The sequence below is a fragment of the Opisthocomus hoazin genome, chromosome 12 (assembly GCF_030867145.1).
Source record: "Opisthocomus hoazin isolate bOpiHoa1 chromosome 12, bOpiHoa1.hap1, whole genome shotgun sequence".
Lineage (NCBI taxonomy): Eukaryota > Metazoa > Chordata > Aves > Opisthocomiformes > Opisthocomidae > Opisthocomus > Opisthocomus hoazin.
Genome location: NC_134425.1, coordinates 29180409 through 29201094, shown reverse-complemented (window position 1 = coordinate 29201094; position 20686 = coordinate 29180409). Strand labels below are relative to the sequence as shown.

The 20686-nt window shown below is 45.0% G+C and overlaps 1 protein-coding gene across 2 annotated transcripts in view; it reads right to left on the bottom strand.

The window, feature by feature from the left end:
* Nucleotides 1-20686, bottom strand: part of MORC2 (MORC family CW-type zinc finger 2) — a 55321-nt gene that overhangs the window by 17515 nt on the left and 17120 nt on the right. For both annotated transcript variants that reach the window (XM_075433470.1, XM_075433469.1), the window contains exons 5-11: nucleotides 17838-17928; nucleotides 14930-15038; nucleotides 13451-13610; nucleotides 13258-13369; nucleotides 11337-11462; nucleotides 5952-6031; nucleotides 81-163 (exon numbers count right to left, since the gene is read on the bottom strand). In XM_075433470.1, the coding sequence (XP_075289585.1) occupies nucleotides 81-163; nucleotides 5952-6031; nucleotides 11337-11462; nucleotides 13258-13369; nucleotides 13451-13610; nucleotides 14930-15038; nucleotides 17838-17928 (761 nt within the window). The remainder of the gene's footprint in view (nucleotides 1-80; nucleotides 164-5951; nucleotides 6032-11336; nucleotides 11463-13257; nucleotides 13370-13450; nucleotides 13611-14929; nucleotides 15039-17837; nucleotides 17929-20686) is intronic.

Genomic DNA, 20686 nt, shown 5'->3' with positions numbered 1-20686 from the left:
CCAGTGCTGCTCCAAAGCCAGTGCTCTGAACCATCCCTCAGCACCTAAAACATGACGTGCTGCTAAAGCACATAGCTCACCCTGGACTCCCGCGTGAGATCCCCTCCCAGGCGCAGCTCAAGGGCACGGGCTTTACTCTCTGCCTCACGAGCCTTCTCCTCCGCTGAAACACAAGGGAAAAGGATAATATCAACCATTCCATACAGACAGGGTATCGTAAGGCATTCATCTGAGGACACTGACTTCTGGAGAGCTTTTGTTGGACTGACATGTACAAGGATACAAAGGTAACACAAAAAAGTACAAAATAAACCTTACATGAGAGGACAGCATTGACGTGCCATCTTAAACTTGCTCAAAGGTCACAGTCAAAACTGACATAATAGCAGGGCAAAACTCTGCAAAGGCATGTTTAAAGGAAGGACCCATAAGGAAGTTAGCGAGGAACTGGAAAGGGTAAGGATGCAAGTGGACCTGCCTGCTCTGCCCAGAAGTGTGAAGGCAGAGAAAGGGTCTCACAAAACAAAGACTGAGGTCAGGATTGAAAAGGAGTTAAAGAGGTCATTTACTTGCAGAGATGAAGGAAAAAGACTACTCTAAGAAACGCTTTTGTCTTTGATCATTGCTAAATTTCGCCTGGAAAAAGACAGATCTGTGCTACACACAAAATAGGACACAGTGTTCTGAAAACCTACCACTACAAATGATCTCTGCAAGCACAAATTTTGTCACTTAAAAGAAATTCCCCTTTTGCTTCCCTCCCAGACTACCAACGAGACTGCTTGGCAATAGGTACACATCACCCTCGTATTGTTAAAGATTAATTCAATAAATTCATTTTCATCAAGGAGACCCTCTCCTACAATAGAGACGCAAGGTGCTTAGGAAAATTAGCACCACCTACCTTGCATCTGTACGCTCTCCATCCAAAAACACATTAGCTACAACCCTCTCATGTTCCCTTTCAGGTCAGAAGCCTGTTCTGCTCACAGCTGCACAAAGACTAGCTGAGTGAGTAATCTTCCTCCATCCCACAAGCTATGAGGTCCACGGGAGTAAACGTCGATTGGCTACTAATGCCATGTTAGGGCAGGCAAAGTTAGAGCTGCTCCTCCCACCTGTAAGCACCTGACTCGGGCACGTGTGCTGTAGATGCAGCACTGACCTTGCCCCAACGTCCCCTTTGCTCGCTTCCGAGCATGGAAATTTCTGAAACAGGATGCAGTGACACTGCAGCCTTCATGAACTGCAGAGATTTCTAACAGAAATAGACTGGTACAAAGAAAGTATGAATAGAAATGTTCATGTGCAAGATGACTAGAAGGAATGATAAAGCACACGTGAAGAGCGGCATGTGCTGACAGGCACAGACACGATTTGGAAATACAACTGGTACGTGCTGAGGGATGGTGTGGCTTACACCAAGGTGAGACGCAGGCCTGCACCCCCGGCAGCAGGAGGGCAACAGCACAGTTGCAGCGCACCTTATGAGCCATCTCCCTCCCTGCTCTCCCAACAGGGAGACAGACTGCAGCTGTGAGACACCCAAAACAAGGAAACACAACAGTGGAGGAGCAACCTCGCCTAAGATTTACAGAGGATGAGGTAAGCAAGAGGATGACAGGACAGCAATGGGGTCCTAGAGATTACCAAGCACCTCTCCAAAAACAGCACTCAGTTGCCAGCCAGAAGGAATCCGTATGCTGTAGCCAGTGTTTGATGATTGGTATCCATTGTCCTCCATGCCATGGCCAGCATTACTTGTGGAAATGCAAGTTTTTGATGTGTGCAGGTACAGGAATGCAAACGGGCACAGTCAACGCACTTAGACTATTGCAATAAAAATCACCTTTCCTTTCTATGCACTCGAGTTTTGTTCCACTAATTCCCACAGAAGCACGTTCTGAGGTGCACAGCTGCTTACCAAGCAAGTCACAGCAGAATTGCACTGTGTGACTGACTTCATCACCAAGCGACAGCTTGGCTAAATGTGAAAACACAGGAGTCTGGAGAGAGTTTAAAACACTTGGTCCATTTAATTCAAAGCTTGTACGGCAGAAGTCGGTGGGTTAAATGCAACTGCGTCTAGAGAAAAGAACACAGCAGTGACCAGTAAGGGCACATGTCAAACCTGCTCCACTAACGCAAAGACAACTGAGAAGGCATGGCTGACAGGGAGCGATTCAGTTACAAGTCTGAAGGTTGAGGCCCTGATGGGCAAAAATGCATGCCCTGAGTGGGATGACAAGCACACAGCAGCTAGAATCCACATTCACAGCCTCCCAGGGGACAACAGACACAGCACATCCATGGTACTGCCAAGCAAGTCACTGGACACTAAACACTCCAGACCAATATCCAGTGCAGAACATAGCTGTTAATGACTTTCAGTATTGAACACCTACAAAACTCCTCACCTTCTCTGTTCGTTTGCTTTTCAGACTTTGTAAGAGGATTCCTTGAAACTAGGCAAGGGCAATACTGAGATGCCTCGGTGCAGTATTCAGTCTCGGTTCAGAAATACACAAAAAGAAGCTGATGGTCTTTCACAGCTAACTTGCCCAGGAAGAGTATTTCTTTCCTGGGTCCATCCACTCACTTAGGGATCTGGATGCTACAGCTTATCGCATGAGGCAGGAAGTCAGCTCCCAGGGAACGAATAGGGGCTTTTCCTCATCTTAAATATAGGTAGGTCTTCACTCCCAAGCTATGCTTTCTTGAATGTGCCACAGCCACGTCACCACTAGTCACAGCTGCCCATACATCTTTTTTTCTTTGTTTTTCTTTCCTTCCCCCCCATAGCTATTTTTGGGTTATCGTAAGTTTTGGTTCAACAAACTCATAAGCTACTTCCAGAGATTCATCAATCCCTCAGTAGAGTTCTACAGTATGATGGATTCCAACACATCCGTAGCAGACAGCCATGGCACACTGGAACTGCGGTTAGCTCAGCTGAGACCCACCATTTCTCACAATGCACCCCTAGTTTTGAAAGAGAAAACTGTAAATCGTTCTCTGGTGAAGATCCCTCCTAAGAGCAGCATGAATTCTCAAGAGAAAGCGTATGCTGGAGATGATGAGAAATTAATCTTTTCTATCAACAGCAGAACAAGAAAACCTGGTTGTTACAGATTAAATTCATTTTCCTAGAAGCAAAGAAATGAGATCTGTGCCATTGAAGCTGAGGTTAATGCTACAAGAATGTTTTAGTCCTGGAGGCTCCACATGATTAGTTCTTGCAGAAAACAGCCTGAGGTCTGCCATGAGCTTTCACCACCATGTTCAAAGCCCTTTGGCTCAGCACCCACTTCACCACCAGAGGCAGTGGGCTAGCTTTGATGATGAAAATGAGTTTACATTTCTGTGCCAATGGTATCTGTTCTTGGTACTGGGACACTGAATAGCAGTATTCTTCAGTGTTAAGACACTCACCTTTTAAACATCACGATGGCCTCACGGACTACTGCAAGAAAGAAGTCTCTCTAAATCATGCTATTTGCACCTTCTAGAAGGCAATGCAAGCGTGTGCTGAACACCTGATTTGGCTATAAGACTCAATCTAAAAAATAAATTCATCTACAAGGATTGAGGCACAGGATAGAATCTGCTTAAACTTTGTAGTTTCAAGTCTACCTTGTTAGGTTGCACTTCCTAGAGGAGGAATAGGGAACACAGCAATTTACACAATTTCATTTTGCTGCTTTGCTTTGGGCAGGGTTGAAATCACGCTGCTCTTAACAACTCTGCACAGGTGGAACGTGACACTGTCATTTCCGTATCTGACCTCCGCACACACACGCCTAGAGCAGTTTACGCACGGAGAGAGGACGCATGCCTCTGATTCGTTTATGAAGTTGATTAACAAAACCTACCAGAAGACAGAGGTCAACATGTCATACAACTTCCAAGATTCCGCCTTCACTATGGCATTTCCTCATTAGGGGATAGGAAGACCATTTTTTATGTTAAATTTGTGCAAATTTAATGAAGTTATATGCTATATTTATATGCTTATATAATTTCTATATGCTGACTATCCAATAATGTCAAACTGGGTTTCTCCTGAGGACTATAAGACTTAATAGGGAAGACTAGATGGACAAAAGCTATGTCTTGAAGGGGACAAAATAAAAAAAACAGAACTCCCTTCTACACCCAGATCAATTACTTTACATCAAGTGACAGAACAAAAATCTACTTTTTGAACAACTGCCTCAACAGGGAAGAAGCAGAAGGAGAGCAGAATGAAAAGCTAATGATAGGCAAAAGGTGAGAGCAGAACAGTTGGGTAATAGGGCGGCAGCTTAGCCAAGCTTCAGATGAAGCAAGGGCAGGCAGTTGTGATTCCAAGGGTTATTCTGTACATGTATTCCCCAGAGAAAGCAGTCTTAGAGAATGACGTACACTCCCTTCATTGCATGGAAGTAAGTCTGGGTCATCTCTTTGGATGGCATCCAAAAAAAAAAAAAACAAAAAAACTTTTTTTTAAATTTACCTGCACAAGCTGGAGAGGTGGGCCTGTGTGAACCTCAGGAGGTTCAACAAGGCCAAGGGCAAGGTCCTACACCCGGGTCGGGGTAATCCCCGCTATCAATACAGGCTGGGGGATGAAAGGATTGAGAGCAGCTCTGCCGAGAGGGACTTGGGGGTACTGATAGACAAAAGGCTGGACATGAGCGGGCAATGTGCGCTGGCAGCCCAGAGGGCCAACCGTGTCCTGGGCTGCATCAGGAGAAGCGTGGCCAGCAGGTCGAGGGAGGTGATTCTGCCCCTCTGCTCTGCTCTGGTGAGACCTCACCTGGAGTACTGCGTTCAGCTCTGGAGCCCTCAGCACAAGAAGGACATGGAACTGTTGGAGCGGGTCCAAAGGAGGGCTACAAAAATGATCCGAGGGCTGGAGCACCTCTCCTAGGAGGACAGGCTGAGAGAGTTGGGCTTGTTCAGCCTGGAGAAGAGAAGGCTGCAGGGAGACCTGATTGCAGCCTTTCAGTGCTTAAAGGGAGCCGACAGGAAAGATGGGGACAATCTTTTTAGTAGAGACAACAGTGACAGGACGAGGGGTAATGGTTTTAAACTAAAACCGGGTAGGTTTAGGCTGGATATAAGGAAGAAATTCTTTACAATGAGGGTGGTGAAACACTGGAAGGGGTTGCCCAGAGAGGTGGTGGAGGCCCCATCCCTGGAAACATTCAAGACCAGGTTGGACAGGGCTCTGAGCAACCTGATCTCGTTAGCAGTGCCCCTGCTCGCTGCAGGGGGGTCGGACTAGATGACCTCTAGGGGTCCCTTCCGACCCAAAACTTTCTATGATTCTATGATCAGTAGTCGCTGTAATAACAAATTTCCTGAGCAACCATCATGATTATAGAATCATAGAATCGTTTGGGTTGGAAGGCACCTTAAAGAACATCTAGTTCCAACCCTCCTGCCATGGGCAGGGACCCCTCCCACTAGACCAGGTTGCTCAAAGCCCCTTCCAACCCGGCTTTGAACACTGCCAGGGAGGGGGGACCCACAACTTCTCTGGGCAACATTTGCCAGTGCCTCATCACCCTCACAGTAAAGAATTTCTTCCTAATATCTAATCTAAATCTACCCTCTTTCAGTTTAAAGCCATTACCCCTTGTCCTATCACTACATGCCCTTGTAAAAAGTCCCTCTCCAGCTCTCTTGTAGGCCCCTTCAGGTACTGGAAGGCTGCTATAAGGTGTCCACAGAGCCTTCTCTTCTGCAGGCTGAACCACCCCAAGTCTCTCAGCCTGTCTTCATAGGAGAGGTGTTCCATTCCTCTGATCATTTTTGTGGCCCTCCTCTGGACCTGCTCCAACAGACCCATGTCTTTCATGATCACAGAAGCAAGCAATTTCAGGTCATATTCAGCAAGGCAGCCTCTTTCAGTCCTTTTCTTTGCTACAGCAAAATCAGGATGAGTGCATACCCCGAAGACTCACCTATCCTTGCCATGTGCTCTGCTTTCTTCACCTCTTGCTCTGCACGGGTCTTGAAACGGTTTGAAGTATATTTGTACATCCTGTGATGATCAAAACTTATTAATCAGCAATCTCAGCAGTAAGGTCAAACCAAGATTTCACTGTATGAAAGAATAAGGTCTCCACATGCTACTCTACGCTTCTCAATAGATTCAGTAAATGGAGAAGGAGATTTACATATCAGAAACTGAGTATTTTTGGATGCAATTAGGCAAAAACTTTTTAAGTCAGAGATACTTTAGTAGTAGCTGCAACTACAATACCTTTCTCTGCATTAGCCAGTGGGGGTGAAACATATCCACATTCTCGGAAGAAATCCCAAGGTTTAGAGGAATAACTTCTTCAGAATTGGAAAGGAGGAGTGTATATATACGGAAAGCTTCTCCAAAACCTCGTATCACCGAGAAATAACCCTTCCTTTTTCCTGAAAACAGCTGTCCACAGGTGCAGTTTGACAGTGCCCATCTCCACGCAGGGCTAACTTCAAGCCCCTAAGTGCCTGAGCAACTCTCTGAATGGGGCTTCAAGTTTCAGCCCTAAAGTTTCAGGACATTTCTGTATGCTACACAACTGACTCACAACCTTGTAAGTTGTGCTTGAGTTGTAGTGGCTTGTTTCACCTTCCCTATATCATACTATGTCAAATGTAGATCACAGTCTGACTACTGCAGAATTAAAGAGGCAGGCATGTGTAAGAGGCAGAAGCTCCTGAGTATGTATCACCTCTGTTCACAGGCATGTAAATGGGGAAGAGGAGATGACACTGAGAAGGAAGTCAAACCACCCTCTGACACCAGGTTTCAGATGTATCAAGAGGGAAATCCCATCCCAAATAACTTTTTATGAAAAAATAAACCTCTCCAGCATTTAGCCAAAGCAAAAGCCACTAGAAATGCTGTTTTCACAGAGAGAGGCGGAAACACATAAGGACATCAGGCCTGATTGACCAACTCACTAATGTAGGAGGAACCACATTTAGATCCCAATGAGAGACAAGATCCCCCCAAACAGCAGATAATCTATCAAGATCCATCAGAAATCACCTTGCACAGATGAAAAATTTTTAGGTATGTTTCTGTGGACGAGCAGACACGGACGTCGATACTGATCTCAGAAATAGTCTCACCAACAGAAATCCCTTTTTCCCAAATCCATAAAATTCACACACAAGCACAGTCCGCTTAAATACATTTTTGCATTTACTAAACTCATTTTCTGCTGTTCTTAAGGATCTCCTCACTGGAACTCTTCCAGAAATCACCCAGTAACCGTGTCAGGAGATACAGAGTCAGGTTTTTGGTGATGCCGTCTTCTCAAATCTACTTAAGGTCGATTAAAGCTACTTGGGGCCAAGAGAGAGAACACATTCCAAAAACCAGACTGCTTTCAAGATGTTTACATAACTAAATAACCTCATCCACATCCCACCTGACTTTCCAGAGGAAAAACAAAACAAAACAAAACGAGAAGCAGGGTGAAGCTGAATTATCTCAAGACGCCCAGCTTTTGAGGCAGGGCACTACCTGAAGGGGACCTTGCAGACAGCACCCCCTTTGCAACAGAATGCAGTGCGAGCAATTAAAGGGTGTCCCAGACAGGCACCGTGAGCCATCACCACACCCACCCTCCTGTTTCACTTTCTTCTCCAACACCAAATGACTCCAGTCACAGCCAGGAAAGCCCCTACTCAAATGGTCTGGAACAGCGTACCTAGCAAAAACGTATGTAAACAGGTTGGACAGACAAGAAGTCTGCAGGATGCAATAGTAAAACACTCTCCCAGCTTCACGATGTTCATTACAACTGTCTTGTAGTGCCCCTGTGAAGGAACACCCTTGCACACGGCCTGGCTGCTTCTATCTGCACGGCCTGCACTGCTAAACAAGTTCAAACAGTTAGTACGGAAGAACAGATGGAAGCAATCCTTCAGGAGACGAGCCATTCCCAGGGAGGTACTGGGGTATCACACCTGCAAACGCTGGTGAAGGATCTGCACAAAACCAGCCTGCCCCTGCCATTGGGATGTTACAGGCTCCAGAAAGGTAGGGAGAAGCCTCTACCCACAGAAACACGGCTTCTACAAAGGGCAGATGACAAAAGAAAACAAGCACCCTAACTCAGGAGACAAGCGGTTATTCCTGACAAAGAATAGTGAAACAGCTGCAAAACCTCAATTATCAGTAACAGCTATTAAATACCCTAAAGCCCACGATGGATTTCCATTTTTTGTTCTCTAACACCAATACATTAACCTGCAGATAAGCCACTGTACAAGCTTTTCCTTCAGAGATCAAGGCAATCTGACTTACAGTCTTACCGCTGGAGGGGAGCCACTACCTCCTGAATGCAATCCTTCTAAGCAGATCTTGAAAGCAGATCAAATGGCAGAGAGAAGCTGATGGCTGTACCTACCAATGTCCAACATAGGGCATGAAAGCATCACTTCAAACAGAAAGACACCTGGCCCAAAGTTTGGCAATAAGCTTGTAAAAGGACCACAGTCAGGAGTATTTTGTCAGCTCACCATCGTGTAATGACCTGTCTTTTGCATGTCAGGCTAGTTTATAACACACTTTCTTATAAAACCAACAATACAGACGGACAGAAGTGCCTTCACACTGAGAGGTGAATGGCATTCCTTTACAGTAGTTCACCGGCCTTTATCAGGAGGATATGAGTAAAAGGAACACCTGTTTAGCCTCGGGTATCATGACACTTCCCCAAGGACCAGCAAAAAGCCCTTCAATACGTATCACACACAGTGCACCATTTATCTGGGCTGTTAGACAGGAGAACCTTCACTGCCTGTTACCCACCCCTTTGCTGGACTAGAAAAGTTCAACAGTTACCTGGCCTAGGCTACTGAGGCTCTGCAAAAACCATCTACGCTAAAGAGCTGAGCATCACTGCTGCATCAACTGTCGTCTAAGGGAACACCTTAACAGTGGTACACTTCCCCCATGTGCCCCCATACACATCAGAGTCCCTGTGCAAGTGCAGGGGAGTAGTATTAACCTGCAGAGCAGTCAAAGCCCAGTAGCTAAATGTGGATGTATGAGCTCTGGCTCCAACTCTGTATGGAATCCAGGGCACAAGCAACCTTTTTCAGCAGGTTCAGGGAGAAAAAAGAAAAAAAAAAAAATCACCTATAGCTGTAAAAGCAAAGTAACTCCACTCTCAGGATGGACTGATTTACTGATTTTCCCTCGGGAAAGAGTCACCCAGGGCAGACTAAGCTTTGCTCAGGTGTCTGACAGTAAAAGATTGGGTCCAGGGCAGAGTGTGGGCACTTAGCCCAAGGGTAGTGCTGGCTCTCAGAACCCATGGTGAAGGCTTTGATGACATGTCCCGAAGGCCATGCAGCTCTGAAGCCTAAACCTGGTGTCAGGAGTCTGAGACCAGATGTAAGCAGTCTGGACACTCTCCAGAAAGACCTGGTAAGCCTACAACAAGTGCCCCAAGTCCAAGAAGATCTATGCTGTGATCTACATTTTAACTGTAATTAAATTACATTTAATCTCGATTTTAAATGTAAATGCCTTTATAACGTTGGGGAACTTTTAGTGGCCTACCACCACAAGCAGATCTACAAGGAGTCTGCAAAGATGCAGCACAAGCAGATTCGTTAGATACACCTGCACCAGCACTGATGCCATGAGCACCAGCATGGGGCACCTTAGCCCAGAGTTTGGTTCATCCCCAGCACCAGCTCTGTTTACCACAACTGGCCCCTGAGCATTTGGCAGTATACCATTGTTATGAGACAATAACGCAGCATTTCTTATCTCATCAGTCAGTGTAACCTGGTTTTCGGTTAGGCCTTCTTGCGTTCCATGCCAGGTCATTCCTTGCTCACAAGTTACCACTGCTAAGCAGTCACAGTTTGAATTTCCCTTCTACAGCTGCAACTACTCCCCAAGAACAATGAAATGCAGATACAGAATTGGTGACAGGGACCCAGATGAGCTGCTGTCTAAATTGCTTAAAAAACCAGTCTCGTTTCAACAGAAAACAGTCCTATGGTATAGGACAAAAGTCTCATATCCCTTCCCGGGAACTGACTACTGACCACTTGAAAAAGAAGATACTGAGACAGATGAACATCTGGGGCAACCTGGTCCATGTTATATGATCATGACAATGCTATCACCATCCATACCAATGGGACCCTGTCTTGGAGTCTCGCAAGAAGCTGGTCTCTGGTGAGACAAAAACCTGTGCCGCACTCCTCTGCTTTCTCTCCACAGTACTTTTGTTAGACTGCGGCAAAAGAGAAAGCAGCACATGGCACTCACATATAGGTAACACACAGTCAGAAATTCAGAGATTCTCTACTCAGCAAATCAGGATTTACAGTGGCAGGTCAAACTGCATCTACTGACTGCCTTCTACAATGAAACGACTGGCTTGGTCAACAAGTGGAGAGCAATGGACGTAATCTCCCTTGACTTCAGTCAGGTTTCTGATACCATTTCCCACATTTCCATCTAAGAAGCTGAGCAAGTACAAGCTTGACGGACAGATCATGCTGTAAGCTGAAAACTGGCCAGGCTCTTAGGGCAACAATCTTTGGCATGACATCTGATTGCAGTTAGTAAAAGTACCCAAAGGGTTGATAGTGGGCCCATACTATTGAAACACTACTGCAATCTGAAATGCTGTATTATACCAGTGTGCAAGTACTCTATAAAACCGCTACTATTTTATTAAGGCAAATCATGTTAAGGAATCTAGAATGCTGCCTGTGTGCTCCCAAGGACAGAAGAACACTATTGCCTCAAGCAGACTTAAATATCTGTTTTCCTTTCCCCTCCGTCTTTTCCAGTCCCTGTTAAGCTAACTGGCAGCACACCTCAGCTCACTTTCAAATTTTTTAATCGAATTTAAAAGACAGATAGGGAAAGGTATTTCTCAGTCTCTATTCAAATCTAGATCAGCTAAAAGTTAATTTTCAAAGCAATTGCTTCAAACTGCTTAGTGTAGTATCTTTTCAGAAATAATTCCAACACCCACCATATGTATTTCCTCATCCTACTTAAGAAAAACAGTTACCCAGTGTTGTATGGATATGGCATTTTGAACACCTGGTATCTTCATTTCTTTGTTTGCTCTGAAAGGGAGCCAAATTACACAAATTACTCATGTGATTTTCAAACGCATCAGATTTTCCACTCCCCAGCTGTTTTTCCATGATGTCAATACCACATCCCATTCTCTTACGATCTGTTTCTGTGGCTGTAACGTGGAATTATGCATGGTACACCTGGAGAGAAAAATGCTAAACCTCTTCTGTATGGAAAATCTAAAAGGTCCCACATATCTGCAGACTTTGGGTCCAACACTTACCTTGGCTTGTATAGGCAGCATGAAAGTCGTTTGGTTTGTACTTTGTGTCCATTTATGAAGATCCTCATTCTGGGATCAATATAAAGCACAGCAGCATAGGCACGGAAGGAGCGGCGCTCAGGCTTTCTGCAAGAGATGGATGCTTACAGAGACTGAGCAGTTTGTTCAGTGTTTCCTTGTAGGACTACCATCAGACATTCTCCCAGTCTGGTCCATGTAGCCCTAAGATGACTCCATCCATTCATGCCCTAAGTAGTCAGCGTCTCTTTAGTCAGAGTGCTCATCTTGGAGTCTCTTTCAGTCTGCATTCCACTTCCTCTTTCCTTCATATTTTTTTTCCCCTTCACTCCCCTCCAATTACGAGGAGCTATGACATACTACTGTCATAGAGCCTCCTCCTCCTCTATCCAAACCAAATGAACAAGTTTCTCCACAGACAAAACTTGCAAGATTCTCCTTTCTCAATAAACTGCTACCCAGGAGCCAAGTGACCAACAGAAGCACCTCCCCACGCTGCTCTGCACTACATCTGATGTATTTTAAACACCTATGGCAGGATTCACACCTCATGCAATTGTAACTGTTACCATCTCAGCAAATAGCCATCTACTTCAAAACATGCCAAAGACACAACCTTCAGCAAGAAAGCTAGACAAAAGAAAAGGCCATTCTATTGTAGTTAACATGCAGCTACACTAGGTGAGGCTTTTCTTTTAAATTTTTTCTAACTAAGTCTTCCACAGAGATTTTCTATTGAGCTGCACATTTTAAACACTGTTACAAAACACTGCCACATGTATTACTTTAGCTTGAAAAGGATGTTTTGAATACAGCTGGATAATAAAGGTCAAATGTATAAACTGGACCATTTAACAGTAAGTGTGTGCCCCACTTGCTAGTGCATTCTCATACCCTTCGGTTATCAGGAGTACGCTACGATAGAAAATGCACCGATCGCACAGAGAAATGCTGTCACAAGGTCAGGAGGAAGAAACTCCTTCCAGTGATCAGTGGTAATCATGAAAGCTCACCAGCAGGCATTAAAGAAACTGAGAAACATATTTGATCCCTGGAGATCCCCAAGAAGTTTGCTGCACCTGTGTACTCAGTAACACCAAGCTAATACATACAGAAATAACTAGGTTTATAGTGTTTGAAGCTGTATTTCTACAGGAAATTCGAGCACTTCACAGAAGAAACGTGTAATCTCATAAAAAAGGTAAAGCTTGCTAGGTGTGCCCATGGAGCTCTGGGATTTAATCAAGTATTTGGCTCAGTTCAGCTCAGTTTTTCCTCTTCAGGCTACAACTGAACAACTCAGCAAACACTCAGCTGTGTTTTAACAAGGCCCTCTGCTCCTCCAGCTGCTCTCTGAGCACATCGTTCTTCCTTCTCTGCAGGGAAGTCCAGGAGCTACCCCTGCTCCCAGAAAGACCTGGTGATACATCCCACCTGCACCCACCCGTAGCACTCACTCATGGAGGCTGACCTGCACAGCATCTCTCATTTTGCCAGGGTCCATTTAATCACAAAACCAAACATCAGTTTGAAAGCAGCACAGACTCAGGGCCAGCTGTCATTCTGACAAAAACATCCTTGATGAGTGTAGAAAATTAAACCTTGATGAGTACAGAAAATTAAACCTATAGCTTAAGGTGCCTAAAGAAAGGCATCGTCTGCTGCTTTGACTAAGCTGAGACAAGCCAATGCAGGCATTCACACCAAACACACAACCATAACGCCTGCAGGCCATTTACACGCGTGAACTCCAAACTGCGAAAGAACAAACTAAAGGTCTTCTAAAATCTCCAATTCACCACAGAAAGAGAAGCTTTTTAAAAGAACATGCACAGAGTATATAGCCAAACCCGACACATAATTTGATCAGAGCCCAAGGCCCTGTAACACCCATCACACTTACGTTCCCTCTGGGGTTGTTTCTGCCATCTGAATATCTTGTGGGTCAGAAGTCACATCCAGCTCTGGCTCTCCGTTATCCATTAGTTTGAGGTTAAAGATGATCACAAGGGTGCCTGAGCAAGTAACAAATTCATCAGGTGAATCCCAACCAAACCCCAGATACCCTTCCTGTGATCAGCACCATCCATACGTACCTTTCTCACCATGGATCTTATTAAACTGCTCCATCACTTCTTGCCCTGATTTGAATGGGGAATACTTGTAAATTAGCTCCGTCTCAATAGCAAACTTCTCCATGTTGTCAGTCACAGGCTCTTGGCTTCGTGTGTTCCAGGTGGGCAGGGGAACGATGACCTGTAAATCACATTGTACCAAGAGCAACTCAAGCTCACCCACTTCCATCATCTCCTTCTGAGGATCACGGCCTAGCAACTTGCCCCTTCCGACACCCCCTAAGTCACTGCAAGAGTCCTTCCTAGCTTTTCAGTGGTCTGCACTTCTGTGAAATGCTCGAGGACCTCTCTTTACCAGCCTCTGAGTTGTCTTTCTACATCTAGTCCTAGACTGAATCGTTCTCAAGTAACCTGTGTGGTACTGGCTACTCACACACTCCACACTGTTTTTCCCTCCTCTTGTAACACCTTTCATAATACTAAAAAAACACCCAAACTTTGCTTCTTTAAAAATGTCAACCTCTGTGCTTAACTTCTCTCTTGAACTCAAATATCCTTCACTTATATTTATCCCAGTCTCACTCTTTCTTATTTTTATAGGATTCTGGCAAGGTTATGGGTGTTTTCTGCCATTTAGAACTAAAACACAGACAGAGTTACAGACTACAGCTGCCTCTCAAGGACAGCAAATCCTGTCCTCGCTTTAGAATTGAGGTCAAGCCAAAATTTCTGGCTCCAAAGTCACTGTGGGAACTACATCACTGTTCCCAACTTGCTTCAGCGATCAGCCGGCCACTAGCAAGCACTGCTCCCTCAACAGCTTCTTTGTAGAGCTCCCTGCACTATCACAATGGAAAATGCTTTCTCAGATATAGACACTACCCCAGTGCAAATGTGAAACTTTTCATTATTGGCCTTGCCTGGAAAATACTTGCATTTTAGCACAAAAATACTTCCATGTCAGGAGTCTGGACACAGAACAACAATCCCTGAATGAGGCTGTAAGATATACAAGTTTTCAATAGGTAGAACCATGCTGATTTTTTATTTAAAAAAAAAAAAAAATCCGAAAGAAGAGACACGTCTGGAGTTCATGACCTGCGTGTAGCAACTTCAACCATACCTTTAATCCTCTACAGAAAATCAAATCAGAGGAATAAATTTAAATACATCTCAAACTCAAATTTTGTGGGAAAAGGAAAATGCAAGAAGTCTGGACGTGCCCTGAACTCAGCATAAGCAACTTCAAGTAATTGAAAGGAGCCCTTCAAACTTGCTGTAGTTTAGAGAGACATCTCAAACAGAGTTAAAACCAAAAGAAAAAAACCTTTTGACAGCTCTGCAGAACGCCTACAAGCATACCACCACAAGAACACCATACACTGATCCAGCCAGAGTGGTAACCAACACTGAGACAGACTCTTCTCCTGTGAGAGCTGGGGAAGTTCAGGTGAGACAGCATTCACCATATTGGTTCATTACAACACAGTACATGCAAACCTCATCGATGCCTTCTTCCTCATGGAACGTCCGTGACAAGAGGAGGCAAGTCATAGTGCTGTCTTTCTTTGTGAACAGGATAAAATCCTTCCCAATCCGCATGGATCCCCTGGAGACAGATTTCAGGCTGCATGTTATACCTGATGCACAACACTTTCTAGAAAGCAGACCACATTACCAAGTTTTCTTCTCATGTTCAATTACGAGATGCCAAAATCATGTAAGGCAGAAGAGAGGCTTAAACAGCAACTACAATTTTTCTCTAAAGATCTCATTCCCTTCAAAAGGCATCTCAACCTCATCATTCTCATAACGTTTCAAAACATTTAACACTAGTGACAACTCAAAGGTGCAGAAGTACAGCATGGCTTTCCAAGTTCATACTACGCATGACTAAGGTGAGGTGTGACAATAACCTTCAAATGTATGAGCAGAAATGTAAGTGAGAAAGCGAATGCAGACTTCATTTCACTGCACACAGAATGAATAGCAGGATACAAGTTTTTGTGAGAGACAATTTATTTCATGGAATCATAGAATCATTAAGGTTGGAAAAGACCTCTAAGATCAGCAAGCCCAACCATCATCCCAACACCACCATGACTACTGAACCATGTTCCAAAGTGCCACGTCTACATGTTTTTTTGAACACCTCCAGTGATGGTGACTCCACCACTTCCCTGGGCAGCCTGTTCCAATGCTTGACCACTCTTTCAGTACAGAAATCTAAACCTCCCCTGATGCAACTTGAGGCCATTTCCTCTTGTCCTATCACTCATTACTTGGGAGAAGAGACCAACACCCAACTCGCTACAACCTCCTTTCGGGTAGTTGTAGAGAGCAAGAAGGTCCCTCCTGAGCCTCCTCTTCTCCAGACTAAACCACCCCAGTTCCCTCAGCTGCTCCTCATAAGACTTGTTCTACAGACCCTTCACCAACTTTGTTGCCATTCTCTGAACACACTCCAGCACCTCCATGTGCTTCTTGTAGTAAGGGGCCCAAAACTGAACACAGTACTCGAGGTGTGGCTTCACCAGCGTTGAGTACAGGGGCACGATCACTTCCCTACTCCTGCTGGCCACACTATTCCTGATACAAGCCAGGATGCCACTGGCCTTCCTGGCTACACTGCTGGCTCATGTTCATCCGGCTGTCGACCACTATCCCCAGGTCCTTTTCTGCCAGGCAGCTTTCCGGTCACTCTTCTCCAAGCCTGTAGCGTTGCTTGGGGTTGTTGTGACCCAAGTGCAGGACCCAGCACTTGACCTTGTTAAACCTCATACAACTGACCTCGGCCCACTGATCCAGCCTGTCCAGATCCCTCTGCAGAGCCTTCCTACCCTCAAGTAGATTGACACTCCTGTCCAATTTGGTGTCATCTGCAAACTCACTGAGGGAGCACTCAATCCCCTCGTCCAGACCATTGATAAAGATATTAAACAGAACTGGCCCCAAAACTGATCCCTGGGGAATACCGCTTGTGACAGGCTGCCAGCTGGATTTAACTCCATTCACCACAACTCTCTGGGCTCGGCCATCCAGCCAGTTTTTCACTCAGCGAAGAGTACACCTGTTCGAGCCATGAGCTGCCAGCTTCTCTAGGAGAATGCTATGGGAGTCAGTATCAAAGGCTTTACTAAAGTCTACGTAGATAACAACCATAGCCCTTCCCTCATCCACTAGGTAGGTCACCTGATCATAGAAGGATCAGGTTGATCAAGCAGGACCGGCCTTTCATGAACCCATGCTGGATGGGCCTGATCCCCTGGCTGTCCTGCACGTTTCCTAATGTCTAACTTGAAAGACTCACTGACACTAACTAACGCAACTTAGCAGTTAGTTGTCACGAAAAAGGACAGTTCCATCTTCCTTCCACACTCTCATCCCCAGTAGTGCCTTCCTCATCTTCTCTTTTACCCTATTACCCAACTCGCTCAAAAAACCTTAACAAATAAAAATTAACACTGCATCAAAATAAGGATTAGTGTTCTGTCAGTTCAGTTCTCTTTAGATTGTCTTAATGAAATACCAAAGCTCACCTTTTGCGTGTTTAGACTTCAGTCTGCCCTTCTCAGCTGTAATACAGGATGCCTCTTGCTCAAGGTTATAAACAGGACAGAGATCTGTCCTGGAAGTGCACAAGCAAGATCTGGGATCTGTCCTGCACTGCACCTGGATCAATAGTATCTCAAGATCGCTTACATCCCCTTTTTTTCTCTCCTCCCAGATTATAGAGTCCCACAGACCTCCCCAGTAGGATGCATATAAATAATCAAGTGACATGCAACCGCATAAAGCAGAATAGACTATCGGAGTAAGCCATAAAAGCCCTCTAACTTTCCAAAGACATCAGTTCACCACAGCAAGCACCCTTCTCGTTCCTAGCAAATCTCCTCCAACCAGTAAGATTTCCTTCCAGCCTCTGTTCCTCTGCCACTCAACCCCACTCTTCCTCTCATTCCTTCCATCATTCCTCTTATTCTTCATGCATTTGTTTGATTTAAGAAAAAAAGAAAAGGTTTAAGTCCATCTGATTTGTACCAGACAACTTTCCTAGTGAGAGGCTGCAGCACTATTTTGCTCCAATTTTACAATCTGTGTGCGACAGGCATATTAAGGTTTTGTTTCCTGCTCTTTCATTTTTTTCCCCCAGCTCTGATCTGTATTCTCTGCATCATGTAAACATACTGGTAAAATACTGTCATCAGCTTTGGACAGACTTCTCTGCCACTGAAGAGCTACAGCAGATGTTCATAGAGCTCCTGTCTACCAAATCATGGTATCTTAATTTAGATTTCATTTGCTTTTTTTTCTGGAAAAAAAGATATACACCTCCAAGCAAAAAATACATTTACTATCTCAGCTCTAACCTCCATAATCATAGGAGGCTGGCTGTTGCAATACCTACGATTTCAAGCCGTTCCCATACTGCCCAATCTGAGTTGACTCCGGTGATCGCTTGGCTGATTTACCAAATTGAATAACACTGGCAGCTTCATCTGGAACAAGAGACAGGGAACAAAAGAAGTTTATTTTAACATACAGACACACACACGTATCTTTTAGATAAACTTCTTCACCACTATAAGTAGCACAGAAAGATGTAGCATGGAAGAGGCCTCATCCCGAGGCTCTACCAAACAGCCCTATAAGATACACATTGCTTGCTGGCATTTACATTATCAAAAGCTTTGTACGGGGACTTTACGCTGACAAAAAACAGTTTTAAGTTTCAGAGTAGCCCAGTGCCCCATCGGAACCGCACAAAGACACTTATTTTTACAAAAAACTGTCCACAAGATGATCTGTTGTGTCCACCACAATTGTCAGCGTACTCATAAACCAAAACATACCTTAGGACACTGCAGCTCTGCTGTACTGCATGTACTGCTGACACCACAGACTCGAAAACTTTTTCTTCATGACGCTGAACTGAACACTACGATTACCTAATGCACTAGTAATTTTCATAGCACATTGCTGGACTACTGACAACAGGACAGCTGTGGGTAAAAAGGCAGTACTAGCAAGTACCACAGCAATTAACGGAGTATTTTATTAGCACAGGACAAAATGAAAGGACATGATGGCTTTAGAGCTGAGAGAGTCTGTCATTTTTAGTTCAAGCCTTTCTATTGTTCAAAGGATAAAGCCTTTTAATATTATCCATAGGACAGAACAATTCCTCTGCCTTCCCCCAAGAGATAGCAACCATTCCACCACACAGTTTACAGGGAGAAATGAAATGCAGTTCCAGAGACAAGGAACACAAAGTGCCTTAACAGGAAGCCTAACAACAATTACAGCCCTCAAATGCATACACAAGCTGTGAGGGAGCAGAGGACATTGCTCACTTCACCAGCCAGCTACGCAGAGGCTGAGCCCATGGACAATCTGGATTTAAGCATACAGGAGACTTACCCATGCCCACTAGTACTGACAGTGAGTTTTTACAGGAAGATGTTTAGAACCAAAATCATTGGTCTAACACAAAATCACTGAGCTGGTTGTCAGAATGCCATCTTCCACTGAAATGACATTCAGATTTGAAGCCACAAATTATGCAGTGAAAATACAGGAGAACAACTGTGTAAGCAGCTTACTGCCTCAATTCAGTATGTTCATAACAGAGGTCCACAACTATTTCAAAGCCAGCTTTTGACTGGATGAGAGTACCTCTTTCTTTCCTTCATTCTACTATAATATTTTCTAGCCAAACAAAGAAAATGTCAGATTATGTCTTATTTGCAATCTGGGTAAGGATGTTGATGGCGATATTATTGTTACTATTATTACTATTATTGTGTGAGTTTTAATGCCTAGTCAGAAAAGGGGATAGAGGATGTTCTAAGAAGAGAAAGCTACTGGAACTCTTTTGCTATAAAAAAAATTGTATCAACAACTATTTTTAAGATAACTTTGAGAAGCCTAGAAAGGATAAAGAGTAATTGTCTGAAGCATTTCCTCTCTCAGAAAAGGTGACCATATGGTTTATCATTGAATGTTGGTTGTCCAAAACCATCCTATAAAGATTCTTCTTTCTGGGCAGAGGGATCACAGAATCACAGAATTGTAGGGGTTGGAAGGGACCTCTGTGGGTCATCTAGTCCAACCCTCCTGCCGAAGCAGGGTCACCCAGAGCAGGCTGCACAGGACCTTGTCCAGGCGGGTCTTGAATATCTCCAGAGAAGGAGACTCCACAACCTCCCTGGGCAGCCTGTTCCAGGGCTCTGTCACCCTCAGAGGGAAGAAGTTCTTCCTCATGTTCAGACGGAACTTCATGTGTCTCAGTTTGTGCCCATTGCCCCTTGTCCTGTCACTGGGCACCACTGAAAAGAGCTTGGCCCCATCCTCCTGACACCCACCCTGCAGATATTTGTAAGCATTTATAAGGTCCCCTCGCAGCCTTCTCTTCTTCAGGCTGAACAAGCACAGTTCCCTCAACCTCTCCTCGTAGGGGAGATGCTCCAGTCCCCTCATCATCCTCGTAGCCCTCCGCTGGACTCTCTCCAGTGGCTCTTCATCTTTCTTGAACTGGGGAGCCCAGAACTGGACACAGTACTCTAGACGAGGCCTCACTAGGGCAGTGTAGAGGGGAAGGAGAACCTCCCTCGTCCTGCTGGCCACACTCTTCTTGATGCACCCCAGGATCCCATTGGCTTTCTTGGCAGCCAGGGCACACTGCTGGCTCATGGTTAACCTGTCGTCCACCAGGACGCACAGGTCCCTCTCCACAGAGCTGCTCTCCAGCAGGTCCACCCCAAGCCTGTACTGGTGCATGAGGTTGTTCCTCCCCAGGTGCAGGACCCTGCATTTGGCTTTGTTGAACCTCATCAGGTTCCTCTCTGCCCAGCTTTCCAGCCTATCCAGGTCACGCTGAATGGCAGCACAGCCTTCTGGTGTATCTACCACACCTCCCAGTTTGGTGTCATCAGCAAACTTGCTGAGGGTACATTCTAACTCTTCATCCAGGTCGTTGATGAAGAAGTTAAACAAGACTGGGCCCAGTACTGACCCCTGGGGGACACCACTTGTTACCAGCCTCCAACTAGACTCAGCGCCACTGATGACAACCCTCTGAGTTCTGCCATTCAGCCAGTTCTCTATCCACTTCACCAATCACTCATCCAGCCCACACTTCCTCAGCTTCCCTAGGAGGATATCATGGGAGACTGTGTCGAAAGCCTTGCTGAAGTCAAGGTAGACAACATCCACGGCTCTCCCTTTGTCTACCCAGCCAGTCATGTCATTGTAGAA